Here is a 22,038-nt window from a genome sequence, read left to right as displayed (position 1 = left end):
AGTAGTACTTCCAGAGACTATTGACAATTGAATTAGTCGGGGTGGAGTCTAAGCCTTGAAAGTTTGAGAAAAAATCCTGGAGGAGTTCAAGGCACAGACAAGATTATAAACTGTTGCCTTAACCAGAAGATCATAGTTGTGGCTGCCCATCAGAATCTCTTCAGGGATCTTTAAAAATTCAGATACTGGGTGGGAGAGATGGCACAACTCTTCAGAGTTAGGCTCACAACTGAAACATCAAATAATTCAGTTATTTGGACCATACCCTACACCAATTAAATCAGAATGTCTGTCTCAAGAACTATGTCGAGAATCTGGCCATTAGAGCATTGAAGAGTGGCTTTTCAAGCTGTGCACTGCCCTAGGAGACTCTATCATATATACATATTTTTTTTCAGAGACAGAGTTTCTCTGTTTGTAGATTTGGCTGTCCTGAAACTTGATCTGTAAACTAGGCTGGCCTTGAACTCCCAGATATCTGCCTGTCTTTGCCTCCTGAATGCTGGGAATAAAGACATAAGCCACCACTGTGAGTTCTCTGTAAGTTATGGGCATGGGCCCTATCATCTGATACCTGGTATGTGATTCCCCAACCAATGATTCCCTGACTTGGCTTGGTCCCTTATTGTTCAGGAAGCCTATTCAACTGCCTGCCCATCCACCTGTTTGCCCATCTGGGCCTAAACCTAACCCACCATTTCCTGCTCCCCACCCAGTTAGTTCTGCCTTTTAACCTCAGTTGAACACTGTAGTTTTGCTCCAAAACTCGACTTGAGCAGCTCCCTCGCTGCGCTGGTTGTATCACTGTCTTATCAACACAGATTTTTTTTCTAAGCCCACTTCTGAAACCCCTTGAATTCTGCAGCAGCCTCGTTAACTTGTACTCATTTTGTAACCCATACACATATACAAAGATATACTGATATATTTATTGAATGTTGCATGACATGATAGTGAATAAGACTGGAATAAAAGAACTTGCATTCACCTCACCTAGGCTTCCAAGGTAGGTAGGTTTTGTGACAAAGTGTCATCTTAACTGCTAAACCTTGTGAATTTATTCAATGAATTCTGACATTGTGGAATGGCAGAAACACGTTCCTCTACATTTCTAGCGACAGCAAACGAGAAGGTTTTTTAAAGCATCACAGGAGAGCCATCAAGATGACTCAGTGGGTAAAGGTGCTTGCTGTCAAACCTGACCTCCTGAGTTCGATCCCAGGACCTGCATGTTGGAACGAGAGAATTGACTTGTACAACTTGTCCTCTGACCTCCACATGCAAGGGGTGGTGGCATGAGCACACACATATACTTAATGCGATCCAAGCACTGCAAGTGATTAGAACATGCAGATAAGCCTGTGAACCACTGTGGCAGCTAAAAAACTCCAAACCTGACACAAGAGCAATGGCCAAAGCAGACAGTGGTGGCTCACACCTGCAATTCCAGCACCAGAGAAGCTGAGGCAGGAGGACACTAACCAGGGACACTCATGCAAGACCCTGTCTCAAACCAGCAAGAACCAAAAAAAAAAAAAAAAAAAAGGAGCCGCGGCAAAACTGGCACTTTGTAGTTCAGTAACTTTAATTTTTAAAACAGACCTCTTTTATTAAATTCACTTAGGTATTCAGAAGACATGCACATGGAGCTCAGAACTTGCTGGAGTCACTTCTCTTATTCTACCATGTGGGTCCTGGGAATTGAACTCATCGATTATCTGCCTTGGCAGCAAATGCCTTTATCTACTGAGCTATCTCGCCCGCCTTCAGCAACTTTAAAATGAGATGAATGAGAAGCAGCCAGTACTGAAAGACAGGAAATAGATCGAGGAAAAGTTCTTAAAATGGTTGTCTTATTTTAAGCTTAAAGTGACCTCACTTTTCCCACGAGTGTATGAGGATTAATTCTTATGGCTCATCTAGAATTAGTAGCAACTATGGTATGGAACTCCATTTCTCCCATACCCACTGTCCTAGACTGTTTTCTATTGCCAAGAGAAAGGCCACGACCAGAAGTAACTTGGGGAGGTGCGAGTTTATTTTAGCTGACAGATGGAGGAAGCCAAGGGAGAGCCTGACGTAGAGACCTTCAGAACAGAGGAGTGCTGCTTACTGGCTTGCTCTCAGGGCTTGCACACTTCACTTTCTTAGACAAGCTAGGACCACCTGCATGATGACAACACCCACAGTGGGCTGAGCTGCCCACAAAGATCAATCAAGCAAATGCACCACAGACATGCTCACAGGTCAATCTGATGAATGCAATTCTTCAATAGCCGGTTCCTCTTCTCACATTACTCTACTTGGTATGAAGCAAACAAAAACAAAACTAAGCAGCACGCCCACCAAAACAGTTACGGAAGACATGCAAAAAAATCAATGCTTTACAGGGATACAAAGCACGAGTCAGAAGTCGTGCTGGGTCTAGTGAGAAAGAATATCTACAACCTGATGTGTGCTTTTATTCATCACATCAACACCATCTTGGAGACAAAAACCTGAGACAAGGATTCCCACCCCACCCCACAAACACATGTGAGAGCTGTCTGGGGACCTTGAAAATAACAGTGCCGAGGCCACACTCATAAGGAATGACGCAGAAATATCTGAAAATGTTATGCCCAAGAGCCTGTTTTAAGAGGTCTTTAGGGCTAGCCAGAGGGCTCAGAAGGTAACGGTGTTTGTCACCAACTTGGATGATCTGAGTTCCATCCCTGGTACCTACATGGTAGAAGGAGAAAAGGAACTCCCACAAGTTGTCCTCTGACCACCACACTCATGTACACACATATAAACAAACAAACAAACGACTGTAATAAATGGTCCTTCAGTGATTTGTGCAACCAAGGCTGAGAGTCAGTGGTTCTGTAACTCCAGTGTGCATCAGCATCGCCTGCAAGTGATGGTAAAACACAGATCTCTGGATGCCAGCCCCAGAGGATCTAAATCAGCGGAGTGAAGTCTGAAACGTTGTGCTTGTAACTGGCTCAAGTGATGCCAAAGCTGCTGGTCCAAAGAACACATAGGCAAAGTAAAGCCATACCTCTATAGCACCGGTTCTCAGCTTTAGCTGCACATAACAACCACAAGATGTATGGGGGGTACATGTAAAGAATATTAATAACTGATGTCCAAAACCAGAAAAATTGGTAACTGAATGTTTTTAACCATAAATAAGAATACTTTTACGGTTTGCAGGCAAATGAATGTTAGGCAGATTAAGCCAGTCTTAGAAAGACAAATACCATGTTTTCTCTTATATGTGGTTCATAGATTTTAAATATACATATAATTACACATGACCTAAAAGTAGAATCAAAAAGTGTCTAGGTGATCAAATGGGACTAACATGAATGGTATGGGAAGGTTTTGCAGGTAGAAGAGATAATCAGCATACAGATATAGTTATTAACGAAATCTCCAAAAGCAATAGCCCAAAGAGCAAAAAACCCCAAAAGAACTCCAACATTAAAAGAAAGCATACTTATGTAATATGGCATGATGTATAATAAATATGTGCTAAGAAAACATTTAAAGGAAAAAAAGAATACTGATCCCAGAGCCTTTCCCCAAAACAATGTATCTGTATATAGTCCATCAGACTGGCCTTGAACTCCCAGCTAGTCTGTTGCATTAGTCTTTCAAGTACTGGAATTATAGGCATGAGCCTCCAAACCTGGCTTCCTTCTAATGTTAAAATGAGTATGTACTATCCTGTGTAGTGTGTGTATTTCTGCAAACAATGTTGTCTTGACATCTTGATTAACCTTCTGACTAAAGATTCTGCCCCTCCCCACTGGGCTAGTCAATTCTTAGAGAGAGCAAGGCCTGAGGTCAAGGCTGTATATATCAGTCAGCTTTCCATCACTGAAACAAGATTCCTAAAAACAACTTGAAAGTTTGTTTTGGCTCACATTTCTGGTCTTCGATCATTTAACCCATTGCTTTTGGGCTGGACAAGGTAACACATGGTGGAGAAAAGATGTATCATTTCATGATAGCCAGGAAGTAAAGACAGGTGGAGGAAAGGAGCAGTATCCCAATATCTCTTTCAATGACCTAACTTCCTGCCATTAGACCAGCAGTTCTCAAGCTGTGGGTCACAATCCCTTTGGAGTTGAATGACCCTTTCACAAGTGTCACATACTAGGTATCGTGCATATCAGATATATATATTATTCATAACTAGCAATATTATTTGCAAAGCAGCAACAAAAATAATTTTTATGGCTGGGGGTGGGGTCACCACAACATGAGGAACTGTGACAAGGGTCACAGCATTAACCACTGCACTAGACCTTATCATCTAAAAGCTCCATTACCTCCCAATGGTGCCACAGGCTAAGAACAAGCTTTTGACACTTGGGCCTTCAGGAATGTTTCCAGATCTAAACATCATCATCTCTGAAGAAAAAAAAAACCATTATTTTATGGCCTTCAGGAATGTTTCCAGATCTAAACATCATCATCTCTGAAGAAAAAAGAAAACACTATTTTATATCATACTTTCTATAACTGCCCTGAATACCCAGAAAGGCAATAAATACACTTCTACTTTTAGCATCCCAGGGCCAGGTAGCAGACAAACTAGAGACCACCCCTATAGCTCCAAGCCTGCTAAAACTGCTGAAACTAGTCAATCATCAACTGTTGTCCCTTCCCTGTCTTTCCTCAGGAAAACCCAATGAAGAACACTGCCCAAACCTTTCCCTTATATCTGCCTCCTATTCTGGTGTCTTCCCTATGTAGACCTCCTACTCCAGCACTGTCAACGTATAATATGCTGCGCTCTTGAACTTCCAAGTCTCTCCAAAAACAATGCACAACATTTGCTGGGAGTAGTGGCACACATCCATAATTTAATTTAATATAATTTGAGGAGTAAAGAGCAGCCTTACCTATCTAAGGAGTTTGAGGCTAGTCTGGACTAAGCAAAACTTGATTCAAAACACCAACAAAAACTGGCTGGAAATGTACCTCTATTGACAGAGTGTTCGCTTAGCATGGGCAAAGTTCTGGCTGGGTTCACTTTTCCAGCATGACATAAAAATTGAGTATGGTTGTACACACATGTAACTGAAGCAGAACTCATGAGATGGAAGCAGGATGCTCAGAGGCTCCAGGTCATTCTTGGCTGCATTGTGTATTGGAAGACAACCTGGAATACATGACATCCTGTGGTGCTTTGAATGTTAATGTCCCCCATAGGCTCATATTTGCTTAGTCCCCAGTTGATAAACTGTTTGGAAGGGTTAAAAGGAGTAGCCTTCAGAACCCAGAGGCTGGACCACCCAGAGACCTAGGATAGAACCAAACATGACTGGCAAAAAAGTCAATGAAATGATTCCTAATGATATTCTGTGTACGCATAGATCATTCCTAGCCCAACTGTCATCAGAGAGGCTTCCCCCAGCAACTGTTGGAAACAGACTCAGAGACTCACAGCCAAACATTAGGCAGACCTTGGGAAATCCTGTGGAACCAAGGGAGGAAGGATTATGGGAGCCAGAGGAGCCTAGGATACCACAAGAAAACCCATAGAATTAACTAACTTGGGCCCATAAGGGCTCACAGAGACTGAACTCCAGGGAGCTTGTATATGACTGACTTAGGCCTTCTGCACATATGTTACAGTTGTGTGGCTTGGTCTTCTTGTGGAACTCCTAACAGTGGGAGCAGGGTCTATCTCTGACTGTTGCCTGCTTTTGGGACCCTTTCCTCTTACTGGATTGCCTCATCCAGCCTTAATAGGAGAGGAGGTGTCTTACTGCAACTTGATATGCCATGGCTGGCTGAAATACATGGGAAGCCTGCCATTTGCTGAAGAGAAAGCAGGAGTAGTGGATGGGAGTGGGGTTGTTAAGGAGGAGGAATTGGGAGGAGAGGAGGGAAGGAGAGAGGGGAAACTGATCAGGCTAGGAATAAACAAACAAATAAATATATGAAGTTAGTAAACTATTAACTTCCTGAGGGGAAAAAAGAAATGTGGCCTTGTTGGAGAAGGTGGGTGTCTAGGAGTGACTTTGAAGTTTCAAAAACCCACACCAGACCCAGCGTCTCTCTCTCTGCCCGCTGGCTGCAGATCAGATGTAAAGCTCTAGGCTATTGCTCTAGCGCCTTGCCTTCCTTTGAGCTACCACACTCCCCACCATGATAATAATGGACTAACTGTAAGCAAGGCCCCAATTAAACACTTTCTAAGATTAGCCTGGTTCATGGTGTCTCTTCACAGCAATAAAACACTAAGACAGACCCTACCTCAAAAATACACATATACAACATTTTATATAAGCTTTAATAGCTATCTTTCTTTTGAGAAACAGTCTGCTTTAGGAGCAGTTAGAACTGAGAAAAATCTTAACTACCTATTGACTTGATTATTATTTTGTAAGTCTTCCTACATAACTTCCTTATCTTCCGACCATTAGAGTATTCAAAATACAGCATAAATTGTTAGTTAACCACCCAAGGACAACTCCTAGAGAACTGAAAAGTTCATGGACTAGAGATGAATGAATAGTTAGTTTCAATATCCACTTTATTATAGTACATACTGGATTACTATAGGTTTCTGGTGCTGTCTTCCCCATAATACTCAGCACAATCGTAAGTATTCAGCTCCTACTGTGAGAGTTTCTTAACCTCTCTGGGTATTTCTCCTGACCAGTTCTCCTTCTACAGGTAAGAGATAAATGGTGTTATTGCTCCTAGAGAGAACCACATTTTCTTTTTAAAATTTTTTAAAACTATTTTTAATGTGTATTTGCATGTGGGTGAGTGTAGGTTTGTGCATATGAGTACAGTGTCCATGGAGGTCAGAAGAAGGCATCAGATCCCCTGGACCTAGAGTTACAGGCAGTTATGAGCAGCCTGACATGAATACTAGGAATCAAACTTAGGTTTGATTCTATAAGAGCGGTATGTGCTTGTGAATGCTGAGCCATTTCTCCTGCCCTGGACATAACCACATTATCAAAGGACTTCCTAGAAAGGTTAAAGTCTAGAAAACCCGAGTACCCTGTAATTACTACATAACTTTGTCTGCTTTGTGTGGTATATGATTGTGTGTGTGTGTGTGTGTGTGTGTGTATGTGTGTGATTACACTTTTAGAGGCCAGAGATTTATCTCATTTTCCAACTCCTTGTTTTGAGACAGGGTCTCTCACTGAACCTGGAGCTCACTTATTAACTAGATTGACTAGTCAGGAAAGCCCTCAGGATCCCCTGTCTCCACTTCCTAGCACCAGAAGAACAGCCATGTCCACTATGACCTCTTACTTGTATGTGAATGCTGGCGTTCCAAACTCAGGTACTTGGGCATAAACAATAAGCACTTTATCCACTTAGCCATCTCCTTAGCCCCTTCTGCTCTGTAAAAAGTTCAAGGAGTTAGGAGTGTTCAAAGCTAGGCAAATATGGATAATCCCAAAGGAATATGACAAGCTATAGTTCAATCTGCCTCTGAGGAGGCCAGTTAAATTCTTCTTGCTGAGGATTCAAAGACTGGTTACCCTGGTGATATATCCATGGTCTCCAATGCAGCAACATGCCAGACTCAGATGCCTCTGAAACTTCAACCTTAGCAGCCTGCTGTCTCCTAGCGTTATCGAGTGAAGAGGAGTACCAGCTCACAGTGTGGGGTGTGGGGAAACAAATCCACAGGGACAGCTTGTCTCAGGACAAACGGTTCACCGAGGAGCTTCTTAGCAGAGTTTGGAGGACAACACAGCCTGCAGAAATAGACCACAGTATCAGTTCACAGAAACAAAGAGAAGCAACTACAGGAACACAGTGGCTTAAAATCGTTAAATCGAAGTCCTTCCTCTGTAGTCACACAGGCCCATGTGTCTCTCATCTCCACTGCTCATTATTTCATGTAATTGTTGTGCTCATCCATCTTCCCCACGAGTACAAATGCTCAACTTACAGTGAGGTTATGGCCCAACAAGCCCATCGTTAGCTGAAAATATTAAATCAAAATGCATCTAAAGGACTACAAAGATGGTTTGGTTGGCAAGGTATCTGAGTTCAGTGACCAGAATCCAAGGAAAAATGTTAAGTATGCTGGTATATGCTTGTAATCCAGTTCTAGGGAAGCAAAACCAGGTAGATCCCTGGGGTTCACTGCCGGCCAACCTAGCCTACTGGGTGAAATCCAGGCTAGTGAGAGATCTTGTCTCAAAACACAAGGTAGATGGTTCCCGAGAAACACCACCTTCAGGTTGCCCTTTGGCATGCACACACCCACATACAATGTACCCAGTTAGCTGGGGTAAATCTCAGTCTCTGAGTTCGAGAGCATGATCAGCATGCACAAATTTCTGGATGTGAACCTCAGTGCACACACGCACGCACTTGTACACACATACACACATTACACAGATATTCAATATATGTATATGTGCAATTCTTACACGTGTAATATATATTATCAAACATCACAGCTTACATTCATAAGACCCTAAGACATGTACCCATTAAACTCTTCTAAAAGGGTTGTAACAATTTATACCCATTCTTTCGTACTTTGGACTTTCAGACTGTTTTCTATGAACAATTCTATGCCTTACTATTGTACTTAGTAACAACATTATGTCAGATCTTAAATCAAAAGCCACAAAACATATACTCGACTGTACTTCAAAAGACACTATTGAGCCACACATTGTACTGCACACCTTTAATGCCAGAACTTGGAGGCAGAGGCAGGCGGATCTCTGTGAGTTTGAGGCCAGCCTGGTCTCCAGAGCAACTTCCAGGACAGCCAGAGCTACATAGTGAGACAATATCTCAAAAAAAGACAGAAGGGGAAGGAGGAAGAGAAGGAGAAGGGAGAAGAGGAAGAGGAGGAGGAATTCGGGATATGGCTCAGCAGCAGTTAAATACTCACTGGCTTGTGTGAGGTCCTGGATTTGATGTCTAGCAACTCCATGAACACAGACACTCATACACAGGAAGCACAGAGAGAGCAGAAAGGGAGGAATTTTTTCAACTCATTTACTTGATAGGGGACTTCTATCAGACACACAGAAGAATTCTAAAACCTTAATAGGAAAATGTCAATCCAGGTAAAGCTGGGCATAAGATGTGAATCTTGTATTAACCTGTAACTATCTAAAGATTTACAACTGACTAAAAGAGGAGCTGGAAAAGTAGTTCCGTTGGTAGACTGCTAGCCTATCATGCACAAAGCCCTGGGTTCGATCCTCAGCACTGCATAACCAGATTTGGCGGTGCATGCCAGTAATCCCAGCACTCAGGAGATGAAGACAAATTCAAGGTCCATCTGGGCCAGCCTGGAATACATGAGACCCTACCTCCAAAGAGAAATGCAAAAAGACATATTAAAAACCAAAAGCACTGGGTCTGGTGGTGGTAGTGCACGCTTTTAATCCCAGCATTCATAAGCAGAAACAGGCCTGGTCTACAGAGCAAGTTCCAGGACAGGCTACAGGGAGAAAACCTGTCTCAAAAACACAAACACAAAAACAAACAAACAAAAAAGCAAACACTCAAACATCTTTAGCCATTGGGGAAATGAAAAGGAAAACCACAAGAATGTAGCACTTCTCATAAACTGCCATTTTAAGAAAAAAAAAGGCAGCAACAAGAACTTAGGATAGATCTCATTGGAAGAATACCTGACTAGCACACAAGCGATCCTGGGCTTCATTGCCAACACTGTAAAGCAGATGTTTTTAAAAAGTCAATAACAAGACTTGAAGGTACAGAGGAAATCAGAGAAAGTGGAATGCTCTTGTACTACTGTTGGTACAATAGGGCAGCTGTTTGGAAAACAAACTGAAGTTCCTCAAAAGGTTAAACTAGGTACCATATGGCCCAGCAATTCCCCTCCTGGTCTTTCTCAGAGATGAAAGAAAAACTTGCACATGAATATTCATTGCAACATTATTTATAAAGCCATCAACCCATGGGCAGATAATTAAGAGACAATATATACATACAATATAATATTATTTCCTGTTAAGAGTGAAAAGAAAATGAAGGACCAATAAATGTTTAAACACAGATGAACATCATATACATTATGCTAAGTGAGAGAAAACACAAAGAACCACACAATAAATGTCAATTCAATGAAATGTATAGACAGGTAAATCTATAGACAGAAGGCACATTACAGGTTGCCTAGGGTCACACAGCAGGGGTGGAGCTAAGCAATGATGCTAAAGGGTACAGTTGTTTTTGAGAAGACAAAAATATTCTGAATTTAGATAGTGGTGATGGCTGCATAAAACCATCCAAACTCATTGAACTGTACACTTTTTTAAAAAAAGATGGTCAGGCAGTGGTGGTGCACACTTTTAATACCAGCACCTAGCAAGCAGAGGCAAGCAGATCTCAGTGAGTTTGAGGCCAGCTTGGTCTACAAAGCCAGTTCCAGGATAGCCAGAGCTGTTACACATAGAGAGAGAGAGAGAGAGAGAGAGAGAGAGAGAGAGAGAGAGAGAGAGAGAGAGAGAGAGAGAGAGAGAGAGAGAGAGAGAGAGAGAGAGAGAGAGAGAGAGAGAGAAACACACAGAGAGAAACAGAGACAGACAGACAGAGAGATTGATTTGGGTTTATGTACATAGGTAGTTTGCCTGCATGTGTGTTGGAGGGGATGATGGACACTAGGAGAACAAGGCCCTCTGAATCAACAAGCAAGGTGCCTGTGAGCTCACAAAGCCTTAAGCAGCAAGCTCAGGGCCAGCTCCCCGGTGTATATAGTACAGCAATTAGCTTAGTATTTTTATGGAACTCCTGACAGGTCTCTGAGTCCTATGCCTGCTCTTGAGACTTTTTTCCTGTTGGGCTGTCATGTCTAACTTTGATATAATAGTTTTTGCCTCATCTTACATTTTACTTTGCTGTGTTTTGTTGTATCTCTTAGAAGCCTATTTGTTTCTAATGAGATACAGAAAGGAAGTGAATTCAGATGGGAAGTGAGGAGGGGAGGAACTGGAAGGAGTAGAGACCAGGAAACTATAATTGAGATATATTGTATGAGAAAAAAATCTCTTTTCAATTTTAAAAAGTTTGAGTTTATGTGTATGAGTGTTTTGTCTGTATGTGTGTGTGTGCAGTACCCATGGAATCAGAAGAAGGTGACTGATCCTCTGGAATTGGAATTAGAGAAGGCTTTTTGACAAGTAATAATTTATATTTTTTTGAATTATTCAGTTTCTTTAAGCACATTATGAGGGGATAATTTGGGAAAGTGGGAAGTTTTCTTCTTGGGAAAAAATGGAAATTAATGATTTCCTAGCTTTTATTTTGCTAAAATACACGTAATACAAATTTTAACTAGTTTTAAACCTATTTTATTGTTGAGACATGATCTCACTATGTAGCCCTGGTTGCCCTAGGACTATGTAAAGCAGGCTGGCCCCAAACTCACAGATCTGCCAGACACTGACTCCCAGGCTCCAAAATGAAAGGTGTGTGCCACTACTATACCCAATAATTACAGAAGGCTGTGAGCCACCATGTAGGTGCTGGGAACTAAACCTGTGTCCCCTGCAAGAGCAACCAAGCACTCTTAAGCAATGAGCTATCTCTACAGCCCTGTGAATTGTATTTTTAATTGGTAAAATTGTATGCATTATGAAGTACATCTCCATAAAGCTTCTGAAAACTCACATACTATCAAGATTTTCGATAATCAGTACCTGTTTTTCTACATAGTGCTATAGTCTTCCGTCTTATGGATAGATCATAAATAATTTATCCAGTTCTCTTCTGATGACTTTTAGAATATTTTTCCTTTTGATGTTAAAATATTACAATAACCAACGTTATGTCATTTATGTTTGGGAGTGATCTGCAGGATAAAAATCTGAGGGATGGGAGCTGAAGAGATTTCTCAGTGGTTAAGAAAACTGGCTGTTCGTCCAGAGAACCCAGGTTCAATTCACAGCACCTATTTTGCAGCTCACAACTGTCTGTAATCTCAGTTCTAGGAGATCTGATGCCCCCTTCTGGCCTCTTTGAGCTCAGGCAACGCAAGTTGTGTAGACACACATGCAGGCAAAACATTCATACACATAAAATAAAACTAAATATTTTGAAATTCGAGGTATGTAATTCTGGGTCACCAAGTATGCATATGTTTAAATTTTTAATCTACATTGCTAAACTTACGTCCAAAGGGATGGTACCGACTTGTACAGATTAGTGCTCAATTAATACCAGCAATATTTTTGCTTTCTAGTGTCCCTATAATGTCAATAGTGCATTATCAAACTTTTGTGCTTTTCCCAGTTTAGAATGTAAAAATGTTTCTCTAGGGATGTGGACCCTGGTAGGTTGCTAGTGCATGATCCCACCCTATGAGCATGTAGGCAACTCTAATTGAACTCAGCGGTTATTTAAAAAGGAGAGCATGGAGGTTGGAGGGGAGAGAGAGAGAGAGAGAGAGAGAGAGAGAGAGGGAGAGAGAGAGAGGTCTCATTGTACTTTGTTACAAGTTTTAGACAGGCTGTTTCTATGTAGCTCAAATTGGCCTCAAACTTATAATCCTACTGCCTCATTATCCTGAGTGCTGGGATTACAGGCATGTGCCACCAAGCCTAATTTTCATATACTTTTAACTCTGATTTCCATTCTCTGTGTCTCTCTGTTTCTCCTGACATAGTCATTCCATTTAGCCCTAGCTGTCCTGGAACTTGTTCTATAGACCAGGCTGGCCTAGCACCAAGAGATCTGCCTGCCTCTGCCCCCTGAATGCTGGGATTAAAGCATCAGACTTTATTTCTATTTTCATGGGGGGCAGCAGCTTCTCATAAAGCATGAACACATTTAATTTTTTAAAAGATTTATTTATTATATATACAATGTTCTGTCTCCATGTACCACTGCAGGCCAGAAGAGGGCACCAGATCTCATTACAGATGGTTATAAGTCATCATATAGTTGCTGGGAATTGAACTCAGGATCTCCAGAAGACCAGCTAGTGATCTTAATCACTGAGCCATCTCTCCAGCTGACATGGACACATTTATAATGTTTCCTTTTGCATATGCTCTGTTAGTTTTCCAACTATGCAGTTTTACTGTTTCTTATTGACCTCTAGGTCTTAATTACAGACAGAGCAAAAAAGTTTTTGTAATATTTACTGCAAAATGGTTTCCAGAAGTGAAATTGCTTATGGTGTTTTTGTTATGTAAAAGTTCCAGACTTTTCTCCATAGTTTTATTGAAACATTATTCAATACCATATAGTTTATCCATTTATACAGCTCAGTGATTGTTAGTATATTCAGTGCATGCACTCACCACTCTCAGCAATTTGGGGACATTTTCATTATTCCAGTAAGATCCCATGTACCTCTTAACAGCCATAACTCCCAAATTCACATTAGCTCTAGGTAGCCACAAACCTTTCTGTCTCTGTAGACTTTTTTATTCTGAACATTTTCTATAAAAGAATCATTTTATATTCTCCCTCCCTCCCTCTCTCTCTCTCTCTCTCTCTCTCTCTCTCTCTCTCTCTCTCTCTCTCTCTCTCTCTCGTGTGTGAGGGTTATATATTTGTGTGTGAAGGTGCACTTGTCCATAGAGGCACATGTGGAAGCCAGGGGTTGATGTGGCTGGTCAGTGAGCCTGTGGGATCCACTTGTCTCTGCCTCCTAGCACTGAGGTGAGGTTACAAACATATGTTGCCATATCTGACTTACTAGTGGTCTTTTGTGTCTGGATGCTGGAAAAGATACCAATCCATATCTTCTCCCATTCCATAGGCTGTCTTTCTGGATAGTAACATTTGCAATATAAAAAGGGTTTTTGTTTCATCTTGATTTAAATATTATTTTTCTTTTTCCTTTGAGCTTTTGATACTGTATTAAAAAAAGACTGCCCAACCCAAGGTCATGCAGATTTTAAAAGTTTTCTTCTAAAAATTCTATAGTTTCAGCTCTCATTCTCAAATTTAGTTCTATGATACAATTTTTTGCTGTTTTGGTTTTGTTTTATTGAGACATACCTCAAGTAGCCCAGGCTGGCCTTAAACTTACCATGCAGCCAAGGATGGTTGATCTTAAACTTCTGATCTCCTCTTGCCTCTACCTCTCAAGTGCTAGGATAATAGACATTTATCACCACTGCTGGCTTAGGTCTATTATACATTTTGAATTCATGTCTGCAAATGGTATAATGAAGATAGCCACTGCATAGATAACGGCAGTCCTGTGAGATTAGCTTAGCAATAATGTAGCCAACTTCTTGTGAATAATTATTCCCCATGATGCTCACAGAATGAAATCACTGAATGATTAATTTCTTCGAAAATATTTCCAGGGCTGGAGCGATGGCTCAGCATTTAAGAGTGATGTCTGTTACTGCAGAAGACCGGGGTTTGGTTCCCAGCACCCACATGGCAGCTTACGACCATCTGTTGCTCACGTTCCAGAGGAGCCAACATCCTCTTTTAGCTTACTTGGGCACACAAGCAAACACTCATACACATAAAATCAATCTTTTTAAAAAATATATAATATTCCCATAGTTAAGTAAAAAATGATTGTATTTTATGTAGTATCATTTTAGTATTTTTATATTATATCATTTAATGAATTTAATAGATAGTTCTTAAAGAAATATAAGGGGCCAATAACTATTTGAAAAAGTGCTCAACATTCTTGTCATCAGGGAAATGTAAATTTTAAACTGCTCTGGGATTCTCTTACCCCAGTCATAATAACTAACATCAAGGAAACCAATGGCAATGAATGCCGGTGAGGATGTGGTACCCTCATTCACTGCACGTAGAAGTAGAAATTGGTAAAGCTGGGGCTGGAGAGATGGCTCAGAGGTTAAGAGCAGTGGCTGCTCTTCCAGAGGTCCTGAGTTCAATTCCCAGCAACCACATGGTGGCTCACAACCATCCGTTATGAGATCTGATGCCCTCATCTGGTGTGCAGATATACATGGAAGCAGAATGTTGTATACATAATAAATAAAATCTTTGAAAAAAAGAAATTGGTAAAGCTACTGTGGCAAGTAATGTGGAAGTTTCTCAAAAAATTAAGAGCAGAGCTACCATATGACACAGCTATACCACTACTAAAGGATTCCAAGTCAGCATATTACAGAGATACACGTACACCCATGTTTCCTTCAGCTTTCCTCACAATAGCTGTGAAGTAGAAACAGTTTAAAAGTTCATGAAGAGATAAATAGTTTCAAATGGGAGGTATGGCTGGGGAGATAACTCAACAGATAAAGTGCTTGTCATGCAAATATGAGGACCTATGTTTGGCTCCACAGCACCCACGTTAGAACATGGTAGCAGCAAGCAGTGCTGAGGATTAGGGGAGAGAGAAAGACAGATGTCAGGGGTTCACTGACCAGTCAACCTAGCTTAAATGACAACTTCCAGATTCAGTGACCGGGTCCTCAGAGAAGATGAAGGAGCAGTGAGGTGGCTCAGTGGCTAAAGGTGCTTGCCCCCAAGCCTGATGAGCTGAATCAGTCCCTGAGATCCACATGGTAGGAGAGAAGCAACTCCTCCAACCTGTCCTACGGCCTCCTCACATGCACACACTTGCCCAGACAAGAAGACAAACACGGTGGAAAGTGAGAGAGGAACACACTTAGTGTTGACCTCTGGCTTTCACATATGCACATATGAGTGTGGTACTTATACAAATGGAATGTTATTCACCTCTACACACTAATAAAATTGCGACACTCACAAGGAAATGGATGCAACTGCGATCATTGTTAAGTGAAATAAGCCAGAGGCAGAAAGACACATAGCACATGATTTTGTGTCTGTGTATCTGTGTGTATGTCTCTGTGTATGTGTGTGGGAAGGGGTAAGACAGAATGGGGACAGTGTGGGGGGGAAGGAAAGGGCCAAAATGAAATAAAAAAGAGCAAAGAGGTGCATAAGAACATAGCATACGATACATGTATGAAAGTGTCACAATGAAATAAACCAAGGAACAATAAACCAGGGCTGCTGAAATGGCTCAGCTGGTAAAGGTGCTTGCTGCAAACCCTGATGACAAGGTGGAAGGAGAGAACTCCCACAACCTTTCCCCCTAAAAAGTAAATGTAAAAAAAAATATTCTTTTTGGCTTTTTGAGACAGGGTTTCTCCATGAAACAGTCTGGCTGTCCTGGAACTCACTCTGTAGACCAAGCTAGCCTCAAACTCACAGATACCTGCCTGTCTCTGCTTCCCGAGTGCTGATATTAAAGACCTATACCACCACCACTGACATTTAAAAAAAAATGTGTAGCCCAGATTGGCCATAAGATCAAGGCCAGCCTGGTCTATGTATTGAGTTCCTAGCCAGTCAGGACTACATAGTGATACCTTGTCTTCAAGCATAAGGCAAAACAAATCCTTCAAGTCTGTAGTTATTCCGCTTTATTATTTATGACTATAGTTTTGTGATTTTACCCTTTTATGTTCTTGACTGGGTTTATTTACATATTCCTGCCTGGTCTCGAACTCACTATGTAAACCAGATTGGCCAAAAACTCAAGAGAGATTTGCTTGCCTCTGCCCTCCCGAGTGCCTGGTTTAAATGCCTGAAACGCAACACCTGGCTGTGTCTTTTTTTCTTTTAATATTAATTTTTGAGACAGGATCTCATTATGTGGTCTAGGCTAATATTAAACCCATGATCTTCCTGTCTTCGCCTAAAAGCTGGCATTACAAACAGGTACCACAAACACCTGGCTTTTTTAATTCTTTTTAAAAAATATATATAATTTATATTAATTCTCTGAGAAGTTCATACACACATGCAATGTATTATATTCATATTCAGCCTCCCTGTTCCTCCCCATAAATCCTCCCATATCCACCCCCTATCTCCGGGCCCCTCCCAACTTCATGTCTTTTTTGGAATAACCCATCAAGTTTGATTTGTGCTGCCCATTTACACGTGGGACCATCCACTAGAGCACGATCAACCTACCAGGGACCATACGCCCAAAGAAAATGTATTCTGCTTCTACTAACAGCTATCAATAGCGTTCATGACCCCCTTCCCCTTCCATGCTAGAATGCTGGCTGGTTTAATCTTGTGCAGGCCACCACAGATGTTGTGAGTTCTTGAGTGCAGTGGTCTTGTCACATGGAGAATATACTGTTTCTTACAGTTCCTCCCTGAACTCTGGCTCTTATCATGTCCCTCTTTTGCAATGAATGGTCCCTAAGCCTTGGTGGGGTGTTGGAGATGTCCTTTCTGTGGCAAAGCATTCTAAACACTTGCTCTCCACACTTTGACCAGGAATAAGAAAACCTAATTTAAAATTTTAAAACGACACAAGAAAGTATTGTCTCTTCCCTGTAAGAATAGTTAAGGTTAAAAAAGGAAAAGGAGTTACGGACTGGCAAGATGGCTCCATGGGTAAATGCACTTGCCACCAACCCTGACAACCTAAGTCCTCTGACCTCCACATATACACTGAGGTGTACACACACACACACACACACACACACACACACACACACACACACACACACACACACACACTAAATAACTATAAAATATTTTTAAAGAAAACAGCTGGGCATAGTGATACACACTTATAATCCTATGACTCTCGAGGTAGAGGCAGGAGAATTGAGAGTTCAGGGCCAGCCTTGGCTACATGAATCCTTGTCTCATAACAAATATACACAGGCGGGCAAGATGGCTCAGCAGGTGAAAGCACAAGCCTCAGGACTTCAGTTTGATCTCTAGCACCTGAGGTGGAAAGAAGGACAAAACCAAGTCCCAAAAGTTGTCTTCTGACTTCTACACAGAACCTTAGGCAGACATAACTCTATGCCTCCCCACATACATTGATAAAGTAATTAAAATTTAACTAAAAACCAGAACACGACAAAAATGTACAAAATAACACACTGACAAGGAAAAGAGAAAATAGCACGTTTAAACATTGGTAGGGATGAAAATGAATGGAATATTTAGGCATATACCCAAAAGAAGCACATTCATACAACAAGGACATCTGTTCAACTATGTTCATAGCAGCATTATTTGTAATAGCCAAAACCTGGAAACAACCTAGATGCCCCTCAACTGAAGAATGGATAGAGAAAATGTGGTACATTTATACAATGGAGTACTACTCAGCAGAAAAAAAAACAATGGAATCTTGAAATTCGCAGGCAAATGGATGGAACAAGAAGAAACCATTCTGAGCGAGGCAACCCAGTCACAAAAAGACAAGCATGGTATGCACTCACTCAAAAATGGATTTTAGACATAGAGCAAAGGATTACCAGCCTACAATCCACACCACTAGAGAAGCAAGGCAACAAGTAAGACTCTAAAAGAGACATACATGGTCCCCCGGAAAAGGGGAAAGGGACAAGATCTCCTGAGCAAATTGGGAGCATGGGGGAGGGGAGAGGGAGCTAGGAGAATGAAAAGGGGAGAAGAGGAGGGGTGAGGAGGACACAAAGGAGCAGGAAGTTTGTGTAGGGAAAAGAATAGAGAGCAGAATAAGAGATACCATCAAAGAGGGAACCAGTATAAGTTTAAAGCGAAATCAGACACTAGGGAAATGTCCAGAAATCTACAAGGATGATACCAACTAACCATCTAAGCAACAGTGGAGAGGCTACCTCAAATGCCCTCCCCTGATAACGAGACTGACGACTAATTTATATACCATCCCAGAGCCTTCATCCAGCAGCTGATGGAAGTAGAAGCAGACACCCACAGCTAAACACTAAACTGAACTGAAATCCAGCTGCAGAGGAGGAGTGATGAGCAAAGGGGTCAAGACCACAATGGTAAACCCACAGAAAGTGGGAGGTCTTGGTACTCAGACTTATCGCTGAGGAACCAGCATGGAAGTGATCCAGACCCCATAAATGTGGCTGTCAGTGAGGAGGCCTCGGAAATCTATGGGGCCTCTTGTAGTAGATCAGTACTTATCCCTAGCATAGGAATGGACTTTGGGATCCCATTTCACATAGAGGGATACTCCCTCAGCCTAGACACACAGGGGAGGGCCTAGGTTCTATCCCAAAGGATATGACAGACTCTGAAGGCCCCCCCCATGGAAGGCCTCACTCTCCCTGGGGAGCAGAAATGGTATTGGATAGGTAGGGTGTTAGTGGGGGGCAGGGGAGGAGGGGAGGGAGAGGGAGCTGGGATTGACGTGTAAAACAATCATGTTTCTTATTTAAAGAAAAAAAGAAAATTAATGGAATAATATCAAGATTCCTCAAAAAACTAAAAATAAATCTACCATATGACCCATATGTACCACTTGTTGGAACAGCCCAAAGGGAATTAAATCAGCCTATCAATGAAATACCTACATTAACATTTCTTGCTACACTATTCCCAACAACCAGACAAGATTTCTATCAATAGATGAATGGATAGAGAAAATCTGGTAAATAAAATAAGCCAAAGAGACAAATACCACATATGATCTCTCAGCAAAATCTTTTTAAAAAGTTAATCAGATGCCACCTTTTCAACATGTTTTTCAGTTGGGAATTAAATCCAGTACCTTATTTGTGTGTGTGTGTGTGTGTGTGTGTGTGTGTGTGTGTGTGTGTGTGTGTGTGTGTATGTGTACACGAGTGTGTGTGTATGCACGTGCGTGCATCAAAACCAGAAGGCAACTTCAAGTGTCACCTTTAGGAACACTGTCTACCTCCTTTGAGATAAGGTCTTTCATTGGTCAGGAGCTCACTGATTGGGCTAGAGTAGTTGTTCAGCAAGCCCTAAGGACTCACCAGTTTTCACTCCCCTAGTGATGGGATTACAAGCTCAGGTCACCACACCTGGCATTGAATTTTTTAAAATAAATTTTGTCCTTCATGATTGGAGAAGATTGATTTTCTAATATATTAAAATTGTATCTTGATCATTAAAATCCTTGGTACCCTCTTTAAATTTTGTACTCAGAGTACCTGATTTGTCTCTCCCTAGACAAGGTCCTAAAACTAATTCTTAAAAGTGATACAGTCAGGGACTGGAGAAATGGCTCAGTAAAGAGCACTAATTGTTCTCACAAAGGAGCCAAGTTTGGCTCACAAGTGCCTGAAACTCCAGTTCCAGGGGATCTGAAACCCTCTTCTGGCTTGCATGGGCTTGTGTGAATTATGTAGTGCACATAAAATTATTCAGGTTCATATACATAATTTTATTTAAATAAAAGAAAACATCTTTAAAGTGGTATATTAAGCCAAGTATAATGTGCACACCTTTAATCCCAGCAAACAGGAGGTAGAGGCAGGCAGATCTCTGTGAGTTCAAGGCCAGCCTGGTCTACAGAATGAGTTATAAGACACTAGAGCTACATAGTTGGGACCCTGTCTCAAAAAAATATTAAAAAAATAAACTGATAGAAATTCTTTTCTTTTTTCTTCATGTTTCTATACTTTTTCCAAATTGTACATAGAAAGCATAGATTGCTCTGATTTTTAGAAAAAAATAATTTTGGTTTTTGCTTTTTTAATGAGACTGGGTCTTGCTTATCCCACAATGGCTTCAATCTTACTACATAGCCAAGGATGATCTTAAATTTCTAATCCTCCTGCCTCTACCAGCCTGCTCAGTTTTATGTGGTGCTGAAGATCAAACCCAGGGGGAGCCATATCCTCAGCTCGTGGAAAACTAGTATTGAAAAAAAGTCCAAGACTCACTCAATGAAGTTCCGCATGCTTTCACCATGGGGCTTGCAGGAAACAAAAACTAGAGTGCGGATGGCCCCGCAGTTCCGAATGGCCTGCACCACTTGATGATCTGAAGGAGTAAACACCTTGTTAATACACTTAACCCATCGAAGTCCAATATTCCAAAATTCACATTAAGCAGCACTAAGGAATGGAGGAGAAGCTGCTTCAGGGCTACCTTATAGGGAGCCCCTTAGCCTGGTATGGGAATAAAGATGCAGAACTGGTGGACATCAGGGGGGACACCCAAATTGCCCCTCCCTCCTTACGCAGTCCAGCACGGGCCGGATTCACCACAGCAACAATTAACTTCTCATCTTTCTGCGACCTTAACAGCTGTGGCAAAATCTTCTCTGCTCTACCAGCATGAAACTCACAGTTGGTGACACCTGTGGAGGAGAGGATTGTGTGACATAATTTGAGCCCAACAAATGGGAAGCCTCGGTTTTCTAGAACTATATAGCAGCCAGAGTCCTGACATTCCCTTTGACTCCAGTGTACCTCTGAGTGGCAAAGAAAGAGCCACTCTTGGATCTGCTGTTAAGTACTTTCCCTTGGAAAGTCTGAATGAGCCTCCCATCTCAAGTGACTAGAAAGTGCAGCATGTAAGTACCTAGACCACATCAAAGACCTTGACTTGCACTCGAGGGTTCTTCCTGTCCCATCAGAAGTTTTCACATGGTGCCTCAAGAACTGTCTAGAAGTTGGGCATGTAGGCACACATTTGCAATCTCAGCACTTGGGAGGCAAAGAAAGAGATAAGACATTCAAGGCCAGCCTGGGCTGCACAGAAAAACAAGACAAACTGTTTTTCATGTTGCAATTTGTCGTTTTATTTAAACAAAAGGTTCTATTTAAAAACTGTAGGTTTGTTTATCTTGTTTTGTTTAAGACAGGGCCTCACCATGTAGGCTGGCTTTGGACCAACTATATAGAGACCATGTTGGCCTTGAACACACTGAAATCTACCTGCCTCTGCCTCTGCCTCCTGAGTGCTGGAATTAAAGGTGCTCACCCCAATGCCAGGCCAAAATTCTAAGTTTGAAACCTACTGTATTAGGTTCTGATGCTGAGTCTAAAGTAAAACATGTTCTTCTATTATGTTTAACATTTTACCATTTCCCTTCCTACCAACTAGGCTTGTACTTCCCTTGGGATCTTTACAGAATGAAAAATGAAATAGTTATTAAGACCTCTAACAGAAAACATCAAGATCCAAGTGTGGCTACTCTATTTAGAACTCTGCTTCCCTATAAGCTGGGGATACAGTATGTCTCCCTTTGCATAGAAACGAGTGCATTTCTGTTTGTTTGATTTTGCTGTGCTGGTAATGGACCCCTGGGTTTCAAACATGCTAGCTGGGTAAGCAGTC

The 22,038-nt window shown here is 41.5% G+C and overlaps 2 protein-coding genes across 13 annotated transcripts in view; both read right to left on the bottom strand.

The window, feature by feature from the left end:
• Xkrx (XK related X-linked) overlaps positions 1 to 7,643 on the bottom strand; it is a 76,001-nt gene extending 68,358 nt beyond the window's left edge. The window contains exon 1 of one of the 3 annotated variants that reach the window (XM_027433097.2): positions 7,512 to 7,643. In XM_027433097.2, coding sequence (XP_027288898.1) covers positions 7,512 to 7,528 — 17 coding nt within the window. In that variant the 5' untranslated portion in view covers positions 7,529 to 7,643. The remainder of the gene's footprint in view (positions 1 to 7,511) is intronic. The other 2 variants (XM_027433099.1, XM_027433098.1) reach the window with 2 other exon arrangements.
• Positions 1 to 22,038, bottom strand: part of Trmt2b (tRNA methyltransferase 2 homolog B) — a 60,223-nt gene that overhangs the window by 7,044 nt on the left and 31,141 nt on the right. For 8 of the 10 annotated variants that reach the window (XM_027433089.2, XM_027433088.2, XM_027433094.2 and 5 more), the window contains 3 exons: positions 20,936 to 21,055; positions 20,637 to 20,736; positions 6,278 to 7,730 (listed from right to left, as the gene is read on the bottom strand). In XM_027433089.2, the coding sequence (XP_027288890.1) occupies positions 7,604 to 7,730; positions 20,637 to 20,736; positions 20,936 to 21,055 (347 nt within the window). In that variant the 3' untranslated portion in view covers positions 6,278 to 7,603. Of the gene's footprint in view, positions 1 to 6,277; positions 7,731 to 20,636; positions 20,737 to 20,935; positions 21,056 to 22,038 lie in introns of those variants that run through there. The other 2 variants (XR_004771384.1, XM_027433087.2) reach the window with 2 other exon arrangements.

Source organism: Cricetulus griseus, chromosome X (assembly GCF_003668045.3).
Source record: "Cricetulus griseus strain 17A/GY chromosome X, alternate assembly CriGri-PICRH-1.0, whole genome shotgun sequence".
Lineage (NCBI taxonomy): Eukaryota > Metazoa > Chordata > Mammalia > Rodentia > Cricetidae > Cricetulus > Cricetulus griseus.
The sequence above is the reverse complement of the archived record's forward strand: the minus strand, read 5'-3'. Positions and strand labels throughout refer to the sequence as shown.